At 39.3% G+C, this 23,369-nt stretch overlaps 1 protein-coding gene and 1 long non-coding RNA gene across 7 annotated transcripts in view; both read right to left on the bottom strand.

Annotated features, from left to right (window-relative positions):
• STXBP5L (syntaxin binding protein 5L) overlaps positions 1 to 15,186 on the bottom strand; it is a 218,184-nt gene extending 202,998 nt beyond the window's left edge. For 4 of the 6 annotated variants that reach the window (XM_033086846.2, XM_033086882.2, XM_033086867.2 and 1 more), the window contains exon 1: positions 13,928 to 15,186. In XM_033086846.2, the coding sequence (XP_032942737.1) occupies positions 13,928 to 14,113 (186 nt within the window). In that variant the 5' untranslated portion in view covers positions 14,114 to 15,186. The remainder of the gene's footprint in view (positions 1 to 13,927) is intronic. The other 2 variants (XM_033086857.2, XM_033086877.2) reach the window with 1 other exon arrangement.
• Positions 15,187 to 16,807: 1,621 nt separating this feature from the next.
• Positions 16,808 to 23,369, bottom strand: part of LOC116992696 — a 52,229-nt gene continuing 45,667 nt past the window's right edge. Inside the window, exon 3 of the long non-coding RNA XR_004417092.1 lies at positions 16,808 to 18,116. This is a non-coding gene — a long non-coding RNA (uncharacterized LOC116992696). The remainder of the gene's footprint in view (positions 18,117 to 23,369) is intronic.

Raw genomic sequence — 23,369 nt, 5'->3', positions numbered from 1 at the left:
CAGGACTGCTTTTCTCCACATTATCCAGCTTTTTTTTATGTCTGCTTTTTGGGCATGCTGTCTCTAAAGGCAGTCTGCGCTCCCTAGGACATACAGTTTCCATGTAATATGCAAAATAATTTACTTGAAACAGAACAATTACAAATGCAGATACAATTTCAGCATAAATCTGTGTTCAGATTAGTTATTTTCTCTTAAATTATCTTTAAAATAATTTTAAGCAGTGATTTGCATGTATATATCATTAAAGTAATCTGTACAGAACCAATTTACCAAATTAATACAGGAAATTGATTATTTGAGCTTGCTAGTAATCTACCAATAAATATTTTAATATCCTGTAGAGAACATAATGGTCTTTTTCAGTCTCAGATACCATGAGATATTTCATTAGCTGGAAAAAAAAAATTGCACTAGTACTAATATGCAGTATCCAATACAACTGTTCACATGGTGCATAATGCAATTCTTCAGTGTAAGAGTTTTCTTAACTTTTATTCTGTGGTAGCTTACACCAGACTTCAAAGACACCTTTTTAATAAAAGTGATTATAGCATTTCCTAATAGCTCCAGAAAACACAAAATTAGATCAAATTTTAAATTGTATCAACTAATAAATAGGGTTTGTAGTCAAAAGTGTTTCTGACAATTTGCATAAACTTAAAATTTTTAATTTTTCTACTAATATTTTATAGATACCCTGTTTCATTTAACATCTGACAGCAAAACTGATTTTCCTAGGTAAATTATTTTTGAGAATATGTACATTTTTAAAAACCTAACTATGTAGTCTAAACCTGTGGCTCAGTATGTAGAGCCTACTTACAAATTGTTACCAACTCGCCACTTGCAAAAATATCATTGAAGAAAAATTGATTGCTTTACAGAATAGAGGGTGAAGTGTTGACTGAAACCTCTCCAGCCTTTTGCTCAGTTATGTAAGAAATTAAAAAATGTCAATGATTACAGCATTTTTGCCACTTCAGTACTATTTTCAGTATTGTGTTCCAAGATTGTAGTGACAAAAATGAGTGCTTATACAAATGAGCTGCTATGTATTATATCTCTACAAGACCATGACATCCTTCATTTATGGATCTCTGTGTCTGTAACCTTTGATTGGTAAGACTGATCCCTTCTCATGAAAAATGGAAAGAGGACAAGGAATCAGCAGGCTTCCAACCAAAGTAAACAACACAAGACAGATACATTTTTATTAAATTTTTATTTTTCAAAGTAATGTTTTTTGTAAAAATCACATCTTAGCTACAACTTTTCAAACCCAAGTTACTGATCTAGCTCTCAATCTCTAATAGAAACCAGGGCTTCTGAGCATGTTCACAGAATATTCTAAAACAACTACCTTTTTTTTTTTTTCCTCTTAGGTAAAGATCCTCACATATAGCTTTCCTTGGTGTAAAGCTAGAAATAGTCATCTGGAAAAAGTCATTTACAAAAGGGACTCTGGACCTCTAGACTGGGAAAGTTGATTGCTGTCCCTGACAAGACGGTAAAATAAAGACTAACAGAGCACACAAATAAAGATTGTTGCAGAAGTCAGCAGAATTTCTTCAATAGGAAATCATGTCTGACTAGCTCTCTAATTCTCTCTAAGCATGCAAACAAATAAAGGCAATATGAATATACATAAGCTTTCCAGAACCCTTCCAATAACATTCCACACCAATGTTATTAGAGAAACAGAAGTGTCATGGGACTGAAGAAATTTCTTTGTGGACTGAAAGCTGGTTAGATCACAGAAGACAAAGGACACAATTTACGGATTTTTCACCATGAAGAAAATTCACAAGTAGAGTTCTCCAAGCTTGGACCAATTTTATTAATTGTCTTCAATGACCTATAAAAGATAACGAACTCTGAAGTCTCTGAGATCACAGCAATAGTAAGCTCCTTTGGAAAGTGAAATTCAGTACTACCAGTGACAAGTTCCTGAAAGACTTCACTAGAGTCACTTAAGTGGGCAAGAAGTTGATAAATGACCCTCAGTGTGGACAGATGTAAGGTATCCAGAAGAAAAAAAATCTTAACTAGATCTGCCCAATGTTGGATTTGGAACTAGCATTTACAACTCAGCAAAGTAATATTTAGGTACGGTTGTCCCTCTGAAATATTGGGCTTAATGTTCAACAGCAACCCCCAAAAAAGCCAAGTAATACTGGACATGATGAGGAAGAGAATAAGGAATAACACAGAATAATTCTGCTGCTACAGAAAAGCTGTGTGAGCCCATTACTTGAGAGGTGTGTCCGGGGGGACATGACTAAGACTTACAAAAACAATTGAGTGGGTTAGCTAAACATATTTGGCACAGCCTTGGAGGCATTCAAAAGAAATTAAAGATTAGTTTAAAATAGGTTAAAAAATGAGACAAATTCATTTACATGATTGATAAACGGATTTTAAAAGCACCAACTAAAGATACACCCTCCAACATATCAAATCCAGTGATGGTGAATGATGGGAGATTGGAAAGGGAATGGACTGCAGAAAGTGATGGAACTTACCACCCTCCCTAGGTGACAATTCTGCTGTCACTGTCACAGACTGACTGCTGGGAGATAGGGACTATGGGATTGTCTCAGCAGGCTATTTCTTATGAGCTCATTATCCTCACCAGTAGTAGAGAAACAGAGAGGAAAAAAAAGGAGATCAGTATTGATGGAGAAAAACACAGTAAAGAAAAAAGTATTGAAAATGAGGGCACAAAAGAGAAGTGTTACTGAAATAGGAATACTGGGGCAGGAAGAAAAGATATGCATAAGAAACAAGCAGAATTTCATAATATTTCCCTACAACTACTTCTAGAATAGAAGAATAATACTTTTAGCAGTAGGAAAATTTGGTTTGTTGTTTAATTTTTAAATTATGGAACTTACTTTGTTATAAAAGGTTACTTAGTCAACTACTGCAGAATTTTGAGAAAGTAGTTGACGTGGACATAAAACAGACTTCAAATACAGCCTGAATTTTAAAAGTTTAGTTTCACAAATATTACACATTGATAATTATATGAAAAATAGGAGTTATTTTAAAATGAGTATTTGAAATTAACTGACTCAAATATTATACATTTTTGTACAATGAACATACAAAATACTTTTTTCTGTAACAAAGATCTCTGCAGATACTTCAGAGATGTGTTTTTCCAGTGTCATTTTCAGTTCTGCAAGCTGAATGCTAAAGACTATTAAATAAGGATGGTCCTATTTAGATGTGATTCGCATAGCTACAAACAGCCAAGCTAAGGAAACCACAGGGGAAAAATAAGGCCTTTTGAATTTCCAAAAGCATTCACCTCATGCTAGTCCTTTGAAATGCACTATAATGTATCAAAAATACAAAATTAATATAATTTCAACAGGAAAATCCACAAATAAAATTATGTTGATCCATAAGCTTCATTATCCCCAGCTCAGGTGAGGCTGGAAGGGAACTCTTCAGACTGTCTGGTCCAACCCCTCCTGCTCAAAGCTAAAGGGGTTGAATTCTAATATCACTTTCTGGATCTATTTAAATCAGTATAGCTATGGCCAAGCAATTGCTTGGTAACTACACTATCCTGCTACATCCACCACAGCACTGAGTTACAGCATAATGAGTTACAGCATAATAATTTACAGGGTAATACATTAATATAACCATCCCAAGGGAGGCATTATGCCCTTTGGAGAAATCCCAAGTCCAATGGAGAATGATATATGCAAAATTCTTTCACCTCTTGCCTTCTTTCTATAAGAATTCTCTCAATTCCAAAAAAAACCCTAAATAACCAAAAACATTCAACCAAACAACAAAACCCCAGAAAAATATACAAAAAGAGGGGAAAAAATAAGACCACAATGAAGGAATTGCACCCCACTGTACAGTAAATATGGTATAATGTACTTCCCACTATTACAATCTAAACTGGCAAGAAGAAATAGGGCATCAGCATATGAAGAAATGTCTTGATCATTTATGAAACTATATCTACACTTGTCTTTAATGTAGAATTATAAAAATACCCCCAACCCTAAACTACTGATTGCAAAGTTCATTTTAGGCTACCTACTTAAGCAAGACTTCAGCCCAAATGGAAAATCTTTATAATCAAAATAATTCAAATAGCACTTTCCTTGATTTTGTCGTTGCATCATTTAACTGTATTACTCTAGAACTTGAAACAGGCTGTTTCAGAATATCATCTGCCTGATGGAGATTTGCTTTAGGGACATTTACAAACACTGTAAAATCATTCAATTTATCTGATAGCCCTGAAAGGAAAATCTTTTTGTCTTCACTATGACTTCAGATACAGAGAATAAGACAATTTCATAATTTTAATGAGAAATTAAACAAAAATAAAACTGTTTTTATTAAGTTTACATCAGATCAACATAAGAATAACTCTAAGTAATTTTGCATGACTTCCCATTTTTGGATTTTCTGAAACTTCACTGCTTTAAACTAATCATGTTCTGTCTGTTATGGTTGATTGTGGTTTCTTTTCTGAAACAAATGCTTTGGTTGCTGCTTTCAAAATATTTTAGTTTTTAAAAAAAATCAGCCATACTGGGGGATTGAAAAATGTTACTGCTGTGATAAAGTTCTTGAAGGATCGGAGGTTTGGGCTGGGGAATGGCAGGGGACGAAGCTAGAGAAACGGAGTGTTAAAACTCTACTTTGATACAGAGATGATCTGTATTATTGGTTTATTACCATGAAAATCTGTTTTGCAATGTAATTTGGCATTCTTGTATACAAATGCAATTACCCAATTTCATTACTAGCATTTACAAGGTTGTTTACTATTGAATAATAATTCATAATTAATCTTCTCCTACCTTCTTTCTGTATACATGCTGTATGTATGCAACTTGAAGGTTTTTTTTCTGATGTTGAATTGAGAATTTAATCTGAAAAAAATGGGAGCAATCACCGCCTTACACGGGGTGAAGATATATTTCAAATGAAATGCAGGTATTTTGTAGCAGGCTATTATACTCTCACGGCAGTGAAATCCAGTAGATCTTGCACATCACTGTTTCCCTTTGCATTGCCTATGAAGCTACCATGGACATAGCTCACAGACACAAATGAAGACAGTACAGCCAAGGATCATAAGAGTCAGATCTCTCTTTACATAAGCACAGGCCACTTTTCCTGCCCTTGCCACATTCAGGGAGCATTCCAAAATATATGTAGGGACAAACAATGAATAAAGCAGGGATCAGTGGACTCAGTAAAATTAAGTTTTATCCACAGCTACAATGGAATGTATCTGTAACACAAATGATGATGGACAACTGTAACTGAAAGTACATCTCCACCCTGAAGGGATACAATAGATGGAACAGGATGAAAGAAGCAGAGATGAGAATTCATTAATATATTATTATTTACTATTTTTGTAATGTTCAGTGGATAACACTATTGCAAAGAACACAAACAGAATAACATTCATCCTTCTCACATGTATACTGTTCAAAACAAACGTGAGGGAGGACAGGAACAAAGTATAAGCAGACACTTCAAGAAAATAAAAAGATGCAATAAAGACTAGATTGCCTCACATATAGACATAACTGGATACTAGCTGAATAAGGGACCTGACTTCTGAGTGTCTGACTTCACAGCATTCTTACAGAACAGATTTTTAAATTAAATAGAAGCAATTTTTTTTAATTTATTGGATCCAGATTTTGCAAGAAGATATGGTACCATACACACATGCATCTATTTATATACACCACAGAATTCAGTAAGGCTCCTTCGAGTCTATGCATTCACCAACTCAAATTGAGGTTTGGTTTTTTCAGTACTATATACAACTTAACTTCAACGGAATCATAAAGAGTGTAGCTCTTCAGACTTTGACCCTAGCTACAGGTGACAGATTGTCTCTAGTACTTTTTATTATTCATAGTCTTTGCTGGTGATCTGTTAGGAATGGACACAGCACTGCACAAAGATAACATCTTATTACATTTGAGCATACTTGCCAGCCATCTGTACCTAATAATATTGCTTTCTCTCCTCTCCACAGATGCACATTACTTGTATTTCTAATCCTATAGTCCTTTAATTTTCTCCTATAATGACTCTAACACACAGTGACAAATTAATATACCCCATAAGCTACTTTTATAAGCATTTTTTCTTAGAATAACCAACAGACCACTATATTTATGTAATTTAGGAAGGTGTATTAGTTTGCTCTCTACTGCTTCCTTTTCTCAGTTAATAAGTGAATATACTAACTTCTCACAGTATTTTCACACAAACTTCAAAAAGTGTTTTGGGCATAAATCATAAATCCCACCAGAGAGCATCAGATGTCTCAGAATAGGAAGCAGATATGAGTGGATATTCATCTAAACGAAGTGAGAATGGGGTGGGTCTTGGATTTAGTCCAGCTCCACTGAGGACAGCTGCATATTTTACACAGAATATGCATTTCTATCTGGAAAAAAAAAAATCTTCATATTTTTAGAACCTCCAAATAATTTCTGGGTAATTTCTTTAAAAAAATTAAGTGTAAGTATTTTTCTTTCAGAAGTAAGTTGGGGGAAAAGTTGCTTATACAACCACCTTTTAATGTGACAGCTCTTCAATCAGAACACTGTGAACCAACCAGGCTGAATTTCCTCCATCCTCCTACATGAGATTAAAAATTGCTTTTCCAACTGCAATAGTGAGAAAAATTCTCATTAACCACCTGGTGACCCACAGGTGAGGAATAATATAGCCAGAGTTACCACTAGAGCTGAAGTTGCTCAGTCTGGAGAAGAGAAGGCTCCAGGGACACCTTATAGCACCTTCCAGCTGAAGGGGGCTAAGATAAAGCTGGAGAGAGACTTTTTACCAGGGCATGTAGTGATAGGACAAGGAGCAATGGCTTCAAACTAAAAGAGAGTAGACCCAGATTAGATATTGGGAAATATTCTTTACCATGAGGGTGATGAAGCACTGGCACAGATTGCCCAGAGGAACTGTCAATACCCCATTCTTAAAAGTGTTCAAGGACAGGCTGGATGGTGCTTTGAGCACCCTGGTGGAAAGAGTGTGTGCCCATGGCATGGGGGTTGGGATTAGATGATCTTCCAACATCTATGATCCCATGGATTAAGAAAAAAACCAAAAAACACTAACCGACAACAAAAAAAAACCCACTTGAAATAGAACACAAAATTTGAGTAAATATCTTAATCTTTAGGTTTCCCTTTGTGAAATCAAGAGTTGAGTTCAGTGATGCTCAAGGATCCCTTCCAACTCAGGTTATTCTATGATTCTTATATTGTTAAAAATGCAAGGTCAACCATAAAAAGCAAAACAATTAGAAATACATGAAATAAGTTAATCTATGCAGTATGAATTTGCTCTCTTGTAGAGATTAAATTATCTTTTTCTGCCATAGTACAGTGGAGCCAGAAATCCAGCTGTAGCCATTTGAGACAGAAAGGAAATTCTGAGTCATTCTGGCTATCTAAGGTGGGCATATAAACGGAACAGCTAACCTGAAGATCACTCTGCAGCTGTGCAGAATATGTGCAACAGAATGTGAAAACAATGGGAGGCTCAATGGGAAGACGTGGGATAAGTTAAATATGCTAAAAGAAAAACAGATCCAAAGCAGGTCAAGCTGGAAACTCAAAACCGTGGACCCCGAACATTTTGGATTTTCTGTGGCATCTATACTAGGGATAATATAATTTCCATCTCACAGAAATATTATGAAGGTCAATTCATTCATGCTTATAAAGCTTTCAGAACTACAGTGGTGAGCACTTCTTTTGGAAAAGTCCGTGGGGAACTTAATATTCAGGCGTGGTCTGAGTTTTGAGTATGCAAAGAAATACTGAAGTACTTTCCTGTGAGTAAACACTATTTTTTCTTCTAAATTAAACCTATAGAAGAAATATGGGATCATGTAATTAAAAGTTGTCTGTGCAAACAAAGTTATTTAAGAAATGTGGAACTTCTTGAGTGGTTTATTCAGCAACCTTAAAGGTCTGGAAATCATTTGGAACATGTAATTGCATGTGTTGGCAATAAAGGATGTGCATTACTTCATTTAGGATTAATAAAGCAAAAAAGACAGATATTTGCACAAAAATCCCAAACAAGTGAATCCAGTTACACTACTGTGGTTACCTTAAAGTCTTCAAAATACTTTCAAAAGAAGCTTTAAATGTGCTATGCACTTTCCCATGGATAAGTCCAATTTCTAATTAATACAAACACTTAAAAAAGAAGAATACATTATGTTTATTACAAATTTAATTATATTACTATAATCTAATCTAGAGGTGTCATTTATGACTCTGTGGTTTTAGACAGAACAGGGTTCTGCACCTAACTTTAGAGCCAAACTGGTATATGGGAAAAAAATCCTTCCCAACATCACGTTATTTACCATTTAATATTAAATGAACTGTGAGAACTTAAAGAGTTCATACTAATTTTAAAATGGGTTTTCAATGAAATGTAGCACTTTGCAAACATTTTATTTTTTGTTGACCTTAGCAAGGAAGCAAGGAAACAACCAAACATCTCAAACTGACTAAAACACTATGGACAGTTTATAACCAAGATTTTTGTTTTCAATTCTTCATAACCAAAAATATGCTCCTGCAACATTGTGCTTAAATTGCCATTCCAAAATTCATCTTCTCTGTTATCACTGAACTGTAGCGTCATGTTGCATTTGCAGTTAAAATACCTGCTTGGTTGTTGTCAGAAGGATTACATGTTTATCTTCAGAGGTTGACAAAATAAGATATTACCACCTATAAACTCTGGGAATTAAAGTTTAAGACTACCTGATAGGAAATCCAGATAATTAAGGTATTTAACTTGGCTACTCACTGACTGTATCTTGAAGGCCTGTTTTTGCCAAGCATAAGCAAATTTAGGAAGGCACAATTGCAATTGGCCATGGGATTCCGTATCAGTTTTAACAAAACCCTGAAACTGTTCTGGCCTCTATGGTTTTTGCATAAAGACTGGGTAATGAACATGCCTAAACTATGACTATACTATCAATATAAGCAATACAGCAAGAGCTAAAGGATGCTTATTAGATTGCAAGACTACCCAATAATAATACTGAAGATCAGTTTGAAAAAGAACAGAAATCTCATGCCCTGGGGTTTAAAGGCAGTCCATAACCATTTGTGAAGCAATTCTTTGAGAAGATTAAATTGCCAGTTCTTGGGCTTTTTCGTGGGTTGCTGCCCATAACAAAAGAAATTATGTTAAAGTAGATTAATTGTATACCTGGTAAAGTACAACTGTTACTGTGCTCTGAACTGAGGTCTTGATTTCAAAGTTACTAACCTCATGCTCTACAAATTCAATTCAACTCTGATTGTTCTCCAAGAAAACCCTGAGTATTTCTACATGGGACACTTGCATGAGGAACAAGTACTTCACATACAAAAAAAAAGTACATCTTCATTCTTATTTACTTTTTCCCAACTGTGTTATCCCCTAACAAGCAACCTTCTAAAAAAGTAAAAAAATCATTGTTTTCTCCTTTTATGTTCCCTCTGCTCAAAATTCTACTCAAATGATTTAAAACATCCTAACTGTGAGCTTCTCACTTTTTATTACTAACAGATCTCTCCCCAGTGCTGTATTTTAGTTCCTAAATGGTCTGGACAAACACAGGTGAGCCTAAAAATCCTTGTCAGAGGGAAAAAACAACACACATACATAGGGAAAATACAAAGAAACAAACCCAAGGAAATTAGGTCTATCCCAATTAAAATTAACATGGACTTTAATAGCTTATTCTACTGGATCATGACTGATTTTAGGATGGTGCTGCTATCTAATACATTCAATTAAACCTGTGAATTCAATGTGAACTATAATCAATATTTTCATTACAGTAATTTCACGACTATAAGGCGCACCCTTTTGAGTAAAATTTCGGCCCAAACCCGGAAGTGCGCCTTATAGTCCGGTGCGCCTTGTATAATGGATAAAGTTGCGAAATTTGCCAACCCGGAAGCGTGAGTTGCAATGGGGGGGCGGTGATGCGGGAGCACCAAGTCACGAGGGGAGTAGGTGGCCACAGCCGCCGGGAGCTGCGCAGGGAGGGAGGCAGCTGGCCCCAGCCGCCACGCAGGGAGAGAAGGAGGCGGCACAGGCTCTGGCCGCTGCGCGGGGAAGGAGGGAGCTGCCGCCGGCCCGATGTGAGTGGCACAGGGAAGGAGGCAGGGAGCCGCTGCCGCTGGCCCAGCGTGAGCGGCATGGGGAAGGAGGGAGGGAGCAGCTGCAGCCGCTGGCCCAGTGCGAGCGGTGCAGGGAAGGAGGTAGGGAGCAGCAGCCATCGCCGGCCCGGCGCAAGCGGTACGGGGAAGGAGGGAGGGAGCAGCTGCCACCACCAGCCCAGCGTGAGCTGCATGGGGAAGGAGGGACTGGGTGGCCACAGAAGCCGTGAGCTGCGGCAACCCTGAGTCAACCCGGACTGCGGGCAGCCCTGAGCCACCCCGGACCGTGGGCAGCCGCGAGCCGTGGCCGTCCTGAGCTGCACCTCGCCAGCTGGCGCCAGGGGCAGGCGGGAGTTCCGAGGCCTGCAGCACGAGGAGGGCGCCTGGGGCTGTGTTTAAAGGCTACGCCAATCTGTGAAAAATGCTTGCAAATTGAGCACCTGCCAGTAAACCCTGCTAGTGCGCGATTCCGTTACTATTTCGTTACTTTGTTGCGTGCGGTGCAGCTCCTCGCTGCACAAAAAAAGTGCACCTTATAATCTGGTGCGCCTTATATAATGTACAAAGTTGTGAAATTTGCCGGCTCCTGGAGGTGTGCCTTATAACCTGGTGCGCCTTATAGCTGTGAAATTACTGTACTTCCACTTGGATATCCAAATCCCAAGAGCAGTTCCTAAATGCAGCCTAAACGGTACCTCAGTTTCCTGTTGTCACAAAATAAGTATGACAATATTTCACATTGCTTGAGTGCTTTGAAAATGGTACCACTGATTCATTATTACAGCTACCAACATACAAATTTATCATGCTTAAAACAGGATGTAGCTATTTCATACATAATAGTTTCAAGAATATTTCATCATTTCAATACAGAAGATCACATTAATGATGAGATATAAATGCCAAAAGTAACTAATTGAGAACAACTTGGTGTTAAACATTCAGTTTACTTCTTTTAAATTCTAATCTGTATCTCAAAAGGACACTGTGGCACAACCAACCTAAAAATGCCGCAAAATGGAGACCTGGCTTTCAGGTGTGTTACCATTCAAAACAGTGTTCTGCTAGAGGATTGAATCTGTGTTTTCAGCCAAGCAGACTTCTCACTAACTTCAGGAAGGCAATTTATTTAGATAAAAGCTGCTGGGAAAGGTCCTTTAATTCTTAAGTATGAGTCAGTTTTTATGTTTCACTTCTAAACGAGGATTTTTATAGTCAGCAAAGAAAGGAAAACCAGTCTGAGGTGCTACTTAGATTGTTACCCAGATGCCTTGACCCTGCAGATAACAAACCAAAACTGCCATTAGCTTTACTCAGTTGTGTGTGCAGCAGGATCACAGATCACACACGAATCCTTAAATATGCAGTCTGTATAACTTATGTAACTGAACATGCAAATACTCAATTGAAATACCAGAAGCGTTACACGACAAAAGCTGGGAGAGAATGGAATTTGGTTTATGTGCATGTGGATGTATTTTTAATTCAATTCAGACTGAGGTACAAATTCTGGTTGGCTCTGGCCCCTGGGGCAGGCAGAGGGAAGCTGTGCCTGTGCAGGCCCCACTGCTCCCAGTTCCCTTGAAACAGTGCAGGGCCCTTGCAGCTTCTGGTGCTTTCTTCAAACATATTCCTGGTGCTCCTGAAGTGCTAAAGTGGAGCCCGTGGAATAAACACTGCAGTGTGTCAGGAGCACATGATCACCAAGTGTTTTGGAAGTTTGCTTTCAGCATACCTTTATATCTTGGAAAAAGGAAGCCAGTATTTTGTGTACTATAAACTTCTGCAGTAACATCCATTCATAAGCAAGCGCTGCCGCAAGCAACCAAAAGGTTTCCTACACAAATATTTATTTTTTTGAGAACATTTTAACATGAGTGCTAGGACAGGTAAATATTGGCTGCTGAAATCTTCAAATGACATATTCCTTTACACATATTCCAAGTAGATCTATCAGGACATAATACTGTCTTCAAGTAATAACAAAGTAAACAAGCGAAATAATGGAGATTAGGAAAAAAAAATCATGTTGTCTTATGTTGCTTGTTTTCAAAAATATGCCATACAAAATAAGAATATATCTCACTAAATACAGATCTTTGTCCCCATCACATGACTTAAACATGAAAAATCATGTTCAGTTTTAGCCTTACTTAGAAATCTTTGAACATCAGACCTTCTAATGATATTTTAATGTACCTTGATTGTTTGTATTATCTTTTTACTGATGTGACAAAAATGGGAAATCACTGTACTAAATACCTGGAATTTCACAAAATGGTAAATTACTGTGTAAATAAGCAAAAGTAGTCAAATCCAAGCATGGGAAGCAGATATGATTCTAATGTGCACAGACACTCAAACTACAGAATCATTTGAGTCAAAAGGCTGGAACCTGTTGTGGTTCAGGATGGCAAAGAACTGTAAGAAAAAAAGAATTAGAATTTTGTAAAACCTATCTAAAGATCTCTGAGTCTTTAAGCCATAGGGGCTCATTCTTCTCCCCTTAAACTCTGCAAGAGTTTTGACACCAGCCTTAGCTGAAAGCCATACAGAATTAGAAACATGGTATCTGAGATCAGGGAAGCTGTGTGTTTCACAAGGATAAGATCTGGACACAAAATGTCTCATAGGCTTGTCTTGGTTGTTTATATTTCTTTCTTCTTTCCAAAATACAAAAAGAAATAATGATGTGTGCAGTTGGCTTTAATCTAAATTTCAGATCAATTTGTATCTGATTAATAAAAGCAAAGTATACTTAATAGGTGGACTCCATTTACTTCTAGTAATGCAAATTGCATTAATTAAAAATTCTGGTTTTGAAGCTTCTAATCAAAACAAAAAAGCAAACAAAACTTCTAGTAAAGCCACCAGAATTCACATAAAACTGACAGGTAATAGAAGAAGACCATAATCTCCTTTTGTGTTTTGTCTTCATTACAGAAATATTATTTTTATATTCCAGAGTTGGTCAGAAGAGTCAAATATTTTGTACTGTTTTACAGGTGCAAGTATTTAAGAACACCACTAAATGCTTTGCTGCAGAAAACAGATACAAACCAAAATACATACAGAGATATCTTATGCTTTCTACTCACAGAAAATTCCCACTTAAGGAAGTGATCAATGCATAAAAACCAGAACAGATTTGGCAACTTTTGGTATTTTTGCTGTCCCACTAAGTTTGCTATCATGCAATCAGAAACTTCAGTACTAATGGTAAACAGCCACCCTAAATCTACATCCAGCTCCTCACAAATAATTGAAGCCCTGAGTTCAGTAGCCTTTTTTTTCTAGCTTGTGCCTTTTTCTTAAAACAGAGAAGGAAAGGCATGGAGGGTGAGAAGAGTGAGGAGGCGAAGTAGATGCATACAATCTTCAATTTCTAATGACTTGTAAATGTTATCGGTACTAACACAAATTTATTTGCTTTCCTGTCCACAACCCTGTCAGCAGTTTGGGGTCCAAATGTGAACCTGGAATTTGGCCCTGAGTGCTGAAATCAAGATTTCTACTTGAAACCCAACTCTGCAGCAAGAAGAAAAAAGCATCCACTGGATCTCTGTCTTTTCATTCCAAAGTGCTTATACAACCACTGCAGTTCTAAAGCTTATTGGTATCATATTACTACCCCCACTCCCCCACCCCACTGCCCTACTCAGGGTAGTTTTTATTATTTCCATAGAATATAAAAATACAGTCTTTACCTTACAGATCTGAAAATAATCTGAAGTGAGCGTCTCCTGGATCTCCTCTCTGGGTGTCCCTGCAGTTCCCGCAGTCCCTCCTGGGTGCACAGAGCCACCACCAGCCCCACTTCCACTGCCACTGCTTCCAACAGGGGATGCGGCAGTTAAACCATCCAAAACTTTGCGAAAATTAAATTTCTTCATTTTGGAAAAATCTTTTGGAAGATTTGGAGAGGAGAAAGAATGTGTCGTAACACATTCAGCTACATGTAGCGACCGAGAAAGTCATTAATGGTCCTCTGAGTGAGGCAGCACTTTAAGTCTCTTGTACCCCACCGAATGTCAATATTAGGTATAATTGATTGAAAAATACAAAGGCTTCATTTTGTCAGATGCAAAAGCTACCTGGAAAGGTCTTTTCCAAAATAAAATAAATAAATAAATAAAAAATCCACAAGCAGCAGGACTAAGATTTACGTTCAAACAAGGAACAATGGAACAACCACCATCGGGTTCGCTCACAAAATCCACGTTTAGCAGTGGTCAAAACAGAAAAGTAAATAAAAAATTCAAGTCGGCATCCAAAACAGTGGGATCCATGCCTCTACCTTATCTGCCTAAGATCTGCCTTCGGCACTTGATTATTTCAGCACAATTACCAAAATGCGTCTACGTTCAATTTCCCCTTCCCCTCAAAATCCCTTTGAGCCAGGGGTATCTGTGCCCCCGAGGTTTCCGAGGAGCAGATTCCCCGTTCCCAGCCGCTGGTGCGACTCCTCTTTCTGCTTCCCTGCCCACCCCAGCAAATGCCGCCAGCCTCTGCCGCGTTGGGTGCTCCTCTCTCTCCCCTCGGCTCCACGGCGAGGTGCGAGATGCGGGGTGCAAGCCCCCTCGCTCTCCTCGCCGTCCCGGCCGCCGCTCCCTGAGGAGCGACAGCAGTGAGTAACCCCCTAAGCCAGTCCGGCCGTTCCGGGCCGACCACCCGTCCCGTCCCTGCGCTGACGGAACCCCCCGCCCGTCCCGATCACCGAGTCTGTGCCGCTGCCGTGCTCTCCCTCTGGAGCCGCTCCGGCGGGACCGGGCTCCCTCCGGCGGCGGGGGAACGAGGGGTGGGACAGGGAGGGGCGGGTGAGGAGCGGAGTGGAGCAGGTGAGCGGGCAGCGGGGGGCGGCGGTGGATGCTCCTGTTTGCCCGGCGCCCCCGTAGCCGTTCTCCAAGGTGCTGAAAGCTCCGCCGGCGTCAGCCGCAGCTCCTCCTCCTCCCCTTTCCTCCTCCTCCTCCTCCTCTCTCTCTCTCTCTCCCCCTGCCTCCCTCCCCCGTCCGCCAGGCCCCGCCTGCCGCACCAGCGCGCTGCCGGAGCCGACGCCCCGCCCCCCGCTCTCGGCTCCGCTGTGGGAGGGGAGGGGGAAAGGCGGGCAAACGTTAGTGATTGACAGGCACCCCCCGGTTCCTGCTCCTTACTGCGGACAAGCCAGGTGGACGTGACTGGCGGAGAGGGAAGAAGGGGCGGTGACTGCGCGCAGCGTCTGGGCGGGTTCCAGATAGGGAACCGGAGATGCCTGACGGCCCCCGCGATCTGCAGCCTCTGATTGGAGCGCTGCGAGGATGGGCACCTGTGCTCACCAATAAGAGCGCAACTCCGCGACGCCCCGCCCCATTCCGGAGGAGTGGGCGGAGCCAGGAAAAACCCCGCCCCACTGCGGCGAGAGCGGCAGCGGCCCCGGAGTTGATGGGGGGGAGCGGCTGTCGGGTGGCGGGATTTATGGCGGTGGGAAGGACTGAAAGTTGGTGTCACAGCCTCAGCTGCCTGCGAGAGATCGAACAGACCCAAAATTCGGCATGAAGTTGTGTCAGGGGCGACTTGGGTTGGATATTAGGAAAAGGTTTTTTCACCCAGAGGATGGTTGGGCACTGCAACAGACTCCCAGGGAAGCAGTCACAGCACCCAGCCTGACAGAGTTCAGTAAGTGTTCGGACAATGCTGTCACACACATGGTATGACTCTTGGGGATGGTCCTGTGCAGGGCAGGAAATGGACTCAGGGATCGTTGTGGATCGCTTCCAACCCAGGAGATTCTGCGATTCTGTGAAAATGTCAGGGAAGTGGCGATCCTGGCGGTGGCAGGGGTCCTGAGTGAAGAGGCCTCATTTCTCGCCGTGGCACGGAGGGATCTGTGCGGGTCGGTGCTCAGCCCGCGCACTGACATTGCCTCCTCGGGGATAGATCCCTTTTTCCTTCCCAGGAGGAATACAAAGGACCCAGAGCTGCCCTTCCCGAGGCTCGCTCCGAAGCCGTGCAAATCGCTTGGGACAGCTCTGTGGCCTCTGAAGCGCGATCCGGCACAGGAAGTGTTACACTGCACACAAACCTCTATAAAAAGGTTATTCAGGTCAGGAACAAATGAGGCAGCAATTAAAAGTGACTCATGGCACAGCGCTGTCGACGTGGCTGGAAGCCGAGAACTGAATAAAATGGTGTAAAGAATAAACACACAACACCTCTCCTCTCCTGTATACAAATTAATCTGTGACACCTCACCAAAGTGTTGTACATTCCTCACACCTGAGGTGACCAGTGAGTGCAGATGTTTTAGGGATGCTTAGTTCCGATACCTACTCTTAACACCTGATTTGGTTTTTATGAATCTTACAGTTCTGTGAAGCAAGATAATATTTTTTATTTCAGCATCTTACACTGAGATCCATGCTTTTTATTTTTCACTTTATCTCATCCCTTTGTGTTCACATGTACTCCACATCTTAATGATAAAAAGATTGCAGTAGAGTTCAAATAATAACTGTAGCTTCACTTAGTGCCCTCATGAAAAATAAAGGGTACATTGTTGATGAAACTGGAAAGGTTGATAGGTTTCTGTAGCCAGGAAAAAAGGGAGCATAACTTTGTATGGGAAACAAAATATATAAGGACTATGGCAATGAGACAGAAATTAAAAAGGGCATGGAACTGAGTAAGCAATCTGTAAAAATGAAAGTACAGAGTTTTGGAGAATAAGGAAGAGGAAAAGTCAAAACCCAGTTGAAGCTATTTGCAGAATGTCATGTTCTACTGATACTATATTCACCAGAGGCAATGAAAGTTTAAAAAAAGGCTAACAAAACCCAAAAGAAAGATAACAATTTGAATTGTAAATAGGAAAGGGAAAGATAAGGTTAAAAATGAAATAATTAGGATGAAGAAAATGTCACAGAGACTTGCAAAAAGTCTGTCTGGGAGTCAGGGGGTACTAGAGGAAGACAAACTGGTAACACAGTAGTTTTACAGTTCTAGGGAGGACAGAGATAAGACTGTTTTAAGTCAAGAAAAGGATGAAAATTAGAAGAATGAATGATAACTTTGGAGTTGGAATAAGGTGCAGACATTTTTTGAATACCAATGTTTCTCTTCCAGAGAATGACTATGGAGAGCCTGGGTATTGACGATTACATACTACGTCAGTGTCCAAAAGGACAAGCAAGGATCCTCACACTGCCAGTGTGCTGTCAGGAAAACTGACTTGTAGGGAAAAAACCAAACCAAACCAAACCAAATCTGACCAATAAAATATAATCAGTCCTGTTTATAAACACCAACTGAGGAAAAAACTTGGTCTCACTACTGGTGCATTTAAGCCATGTATGTCCCTTTTGAAAGTTTTTCCCTAAGCTGGACACAAATCTAGAAGCGGAGAAAGAATGATGGAAATGAGAGTTGTGGGATGGCGCAGAGGGAGACCGGACAGTGTAGGACATAGGCAAACTCAGTAACAGGTTTGACAGGCACAGAAAGGAGTCCCATTGAGTGACCACATTGCTTTATTGCTTTGTTGTATAACAACAACAAAAAAAAAGGGAACAATTTGGTTTTGACACAGTAAAAAAAAAAATTACTTCTTTTTTTTTCCAGTGGAGAAACAAGCAGTAGACACATGAGGCATTCTGTTGCTGACTTGTACTGGTTTAGATGGTATTGGTGTTTCAAAGGACATTCGTGAGATTGCCACCATGAGTTTTAATAAAAGTTGACAAAATTAGGAAAATGTGGAAAAATTTTAGATGTTAAATTGATACATAAACGAAGTTAAATAAGACACGTCAGTGCATTGTGGGAAATATGTATCTGAATCTGTATTTTAGATAGAAATGAGAGGATATTCTCTTCAGTGTTTTTTTCTGAATTGTATCTTTTACATTTAGTAGTCATCTTGTTCTGCAAGGTTAAACAGAAATCAGATGTTAAAAGGATGACAGTTTGCCACAAAGATTTTACTAAGAAAAGGATCTTTAACAGTACACACCATCAAAATTCATATGAACTTTCATTCTGATTTTTGCTTAAGGAAGATTGTGATTATGTGCAATAATATAAAAAGATTGGTCAGAATCAAACCTGGCAAATGAGAGTAATATTAACTGAGCGTTCTCTCAATCTGATTCGAGAACTGACCAAGAAAATTAAGAATTGGGAAAGATGTGCTTAGATCAGCTGACCAGAAAATTATAATATTTGAGATTGTATATGTTTTGTGAATAACTGATCATTAATATTCTGGTCAGTTCTCTGTTTTTGTTTTTTTTTAAATAGAAAATCCTGCTTCAGCCTGTGGACTAGAATTCCCTGACTTTTCAAAGCTGCAAACATATTTTAATCTCAGGTTATATTTTTGGTAGTCAAAAAAAGTACATGCAGAAGTGTGTGAAAAGTGATGGTTTCACAGTTGACACTTTTTAAGTGATACATGTGTATCCCTTTGATAATCAATGTATTAGCAGTTAAAAGCAATGATCCTTGAGAGAAATCACTGTATGCCTGCCAGCAGTGGACTAAACCACAGCCTTGCAACTACATCCTGACAAAGTACTGTGCCTGTAGAGGAACAAAGGAAAAAGGGGTAATCAAATACCAGAAACACATTTATGCCAATGCAGGCAAAAGAGTGACTTTGCACAATTACCTATTCCTCATTACACTGTGGGACATGTTTCTATGTAATCCCAGAACACTGAATGGCAGCAAGCATAGTGTTACTGCCTGCAGAGCTCCACTAAAATTATCCCCAGTTGGTGCTGAATATCTGGTTAGAAAAGCTTGCTGAACTCTATCAATTAGCCAGATCTTAATCTATTTAATGGCCATATAATGCTAATGTTTTAATCAAAATGTCAAGGAGTACTAAATCAGATTCATTAGGAAGGTCCAAGTCTATCACATCCATGTGGTTACCTTGATCAAATGAACCTGTAATCTCATAAAAAATTGAAGTCAGGCCTGCTTGTCAAGTCTTGTTTCCATAAAGCCATGTGGACTTGCTTTCATTTACATTCCTACCTTTAACTCCTTATTTATTGAATTACACATAGCAAGACTGCTTTAATTCACATAACATCACTGTTTTGTCTAGGATTACCAAAGATGCCAGGTCTGTTGTTGTCTTGGTTATTCTGCTTAATTCTTGGAATAACATGAGCTTTCCTTTAGCTCTTTGAATATTAGCTGTAAAGAGAGCTGTTAAAAATTAACATAAGAAGGCTGCAAGTCTCCTACTCTTTAAAGATCTTCGGATACTCAGGTGCCATAGAGACTGCTGATTGAAAAACAGCAGTGCCATTCTCATCCTACAGAGGTGTCAATGGAGAGAATGATAATTCATCATCCTCCTGTAATATTAATACATTATCGTTTTTCTTTCTCTTCACAAATACAGGATGGAAATATTTACCATAAAAATGAGATATTTTATGCATGCTCTGAGACCAGATTTCTTAATGAAGAAGCTGTGGAATTTGCCTTTGCAAAACTGAGAATGTAATTTTGTAGTAAGAACTCAATTTTGTGCAGTAGGCAAATTGCAGTGTAAATTAACCCATGGGAAGAGTCCTCCATGGATAAATCACCTCAGCTTGAGGTGATCTGTGTTGAAAAGGAAGGTCCTGCATCCATTTGAGCCCTTGGGGGGGTTTTGTCCCTTCAGCAATTTGCTAGGAAAGTCAATAATTTTATTTTGAGTTACCAAGCTGGATTAGCTCTGCACAGAGTCAGACAAACCCTAGTACCAGTGCAAAGAAAGGCAGAGCCATGGACCTGGACAGAAAGATGAGGGTAGCCCCACTTTTGTTAAATGTGCTTTGGCTCTGGTGTATACTAAAAATTCATTGTGATGGTGGCCTATTGGGCTGTATTCCAAATGCATGCCCTGCTCAGGAAGGGCTGCATGCCTCAGTGAAGAGCTGTCCCAAGCCACCTGAACAGCAGCTGGGGACAAAGAGTCCCCCTGTTGCAACAGAGCAATAATGGGGGTTTTTGCAGAGGGTTCTCCCAAGGCTCTGGGACTCAACCTAGATTTGGTTACTCTGAAGCAGGGGTCCTTTTATAACAGGTTGTGGTGTCCAAGATGCTACAGAAGCCACAGGAGGACCTGAAGACTCAATGATTGCATAGCAGTACCTTGCTTTTTTACTATAGCAAGTCTGCAAATCTCTGGGATGTCAAATTGAGATAACTTGGGTTCTAATCAAGACAATGTGGGACCTCACCTGGGAGACACAACAGGTCTAAGAGTCTTGATAAATTCTAGAGTAATCAATATATGCCATGTACCATATTGCCAAAGATTTCTTATCCACCTTTATTGTAGTTCCCAGACTGCCTTTTTGGTATTCTTTCTGTATCCAAGTTGCATTGTATTCCATGCACAGTTTTCTAGTTCTTCCTCTTAACCCCACTTCATTTTATAAATCCCTGTCTGCCACATAGTTTAGCTCCCACTTTCCCCTCTTACCCCTTCAAGAAGGATTAGACAAAACTGTCTGGCTTTCCCAGGTCCTGCTGTGAGCCAGGCTATTTGAACTCCTAATGATCCAGGCTTACAATCCAGCCTGTCCACATCCGACATATCCAAAGGTGAAATGGTTCATTAAAATATTTCTAGTAACTGGCACAGGTTTTTGGAAAGCAGAGTTGTTATTTTCGTACTCTAAAGTTTCAATTTCCACCAAGCATATGTCTGACTTTTGATAAATACATATATTTTTGAAATTTTTTTGTGGATGTTTTCCATTCTGAACATTTTCATCTTCTCTAGGAACTGCAAAACAGCAGGAGCTGATGCCTTTTAAAAGTCAGTTGTTAATAGTTCACAGAACAGCTTTCCAAAAAAAGATATCTATGAAAATGGAATAGCCACTCGCTTTTCAATATAAGGTAATGTTGGGGTCCTTGACCAAATGTGTACCTATCCAGGTAACAGATCCACCAAATTGACCAGTTACCCTCCCAAACATGTTTGCAAGAGATCACACATTTCCCCATCATTAAGGATAAGCTTTCAGATAGGGAACTTCAAGCATCAGTTAAGCATGTTAGACAATCTACTGTATTTAAATCCCTTGAGAGGAGAATATCCTTTATTAAAATCAGTAAGAGCTTCAGCAAGTCAGAAAGACTGTAATTCACGGTGAATATTCTTTTTGTTGTCAACTTTGCTACAAATTTGGCGTTTTATGCCTTTTTCCATTATTGCTCTGAGTGTTTTGCAAATTATCATTGACAATTGAAGTGACAGCCAATGTATTGCAAATTGTTAGCTGGCTTTACTAGATTCTGCACTAACAAAGGTCTCATTTAGGACTGGGCTACTTGTCTTTGTTGCTTTCAAACCCACACAGTCGTGCAAGTTTGAAACATAATCTTCAAATTCATTTAAAAGCATAAGGAGTTTGAAAGGAAAAAATATGTTTAACTCTGCACTTGCTTTATAGAAAAGCCATCAGCACAGTTTGCATTTTTGGGCAGGTTTCTTCCAATGTTCACAGAAAATAAGTTTCTTATCAGTTAGGGAAAATTTCAGCTGCCCTTCAATATCCTTCAGTTTAAATTATAGGGTAAAAATGTCCATTCACTCAAACTACTTTGATGAATCATAGGACCCAAAAATATAACATGTCAGTTCACAAAACATCAGAGATCACATTTCTGGCCTATTTGTGAAAAACCTTCATAGAAAAGTCTTGGTCCAATAGCAGGTGACTGCATTTCATATGGATAGCCCTTAAGAGTGTAGATATTTAACGTTTAAAATAGTTGGAAAGATCAAAGTAGAGAGAGAGAAGAAAAGCAAAGGTAAAATGGAGCCCACATTCCAGTACTTTAATTCTTTTGTTATTAAGAGCACTCAGTTTTAATTCTGCACCTTTCATTTTTAACAATTGATATATTCTTTAAATTGCTGTTCACCTGCAAAACCAATACCCTTGTCTCTTTTTGACTAAACAATTCTTCATAATAAACAGCCTAATCAGAAGACTCCAGGGAACAAATGCTACCTGCAGTCTGACTTCCAACGTTCTTTTGAAGTTTATGAAAAAAAAATCATGCTGCTACTCCACAGAATCACCCCTGTCTCCCAAACCATCTCCCAAACCTGGACCACATCCTGACCACAGCCAGGTCCTTCAGCAAAGGACTGCAAACCACCTAATCAGCTGTAGCTGTCTTAGAATTAATGTCATGTTGAGCTATTCCATGGGTGAATCTAATCGCTGAAATAGCTCTCATGCCTTCCTTTCCCCCACTTTAATCTTAATTTAAGAGCAAAGTAAAGGCAGATCAGACTATTCTGTCTCCTCTGCAAGTATCCTATGAAATATTCCATCCTAGTCTTGATACTTTGTTGAAAGGAAGTCTGGCAGAAATGTTAGCAGTGAAAATCCAGTCAGTCCTAAAAGTTTAAAAAATGTTTCTTCATGCCAGAAATGACAGCTGTATTATTCCTCAGCCCTCATTGTGTCTTACAGTCAGGGATTTTCTTTATGCCAGTGTAATATATCAAATAGGAATCTGGTGTGTAGTGCCTGTATTGGATTGGATTGAGCTGTCTCAGGGGCTTGGCATCCTTGCTGCTCCATCTGCATCCTTCAGGTAGTGGATATTTGTAGAGTGCTTTTCCAGTTAAGTTATTGCAGTGCTATCTACAACACAATGCTGAACACAAAGTCTGTCCCTCTGCAATCTGTGTGTATGCAATCCTATTAATGGCCATTTCTTCAAACCTGGAAGAAACGAGATTCCACCTCAGGACAGATCTGAGCTTAATTTTTCAGTGCATAATCAGTATTTAAAATGACAGAAACAATTTGTTTTCTGATTCAGAAGCTCAAAATAAAATTAATATATTTAAAATATATTGAAGTAAATATCCAAATGTAAATTTAAAAAGGAAATGTCTGCTCTGAAAATATCAGAATTATTTTTTCCAAATATTACTTGCATTTTATTTTTGCTAGAATCATCTTCTAAACTTGACATACTCTTCCCATTGACTCAACCTCTAGTCCAAAACAGCTGTCATGGGTTTCCATTTCTGTCCTTTATAGATGTTTGATGCACTTGTCAGTGGAGAATTAGGCACAGCTGTCCTACATCTCAAGTTCTGTGTGACAACCACTGAATCAAAGCAGTTTGCCA

Source organism: Catharus ustulatus, chromosome 2 (assembly GCF_009819885.2).
Source record: "Catharus ustulatus isolate bCatUst1 chromosome 2, bCatUst1.pri.v2, whole genome shotgun sequence".
NCBI lineage: Eukaryota > Metazoa > Chordata > Aves > Passeriformes > Turdidae > Catharus > Catharus ustulatus.
Note: the sequence above shows the minus strand (reverse complement) of the source record. Positions and strands in the feature narration are given on the sequence as shown.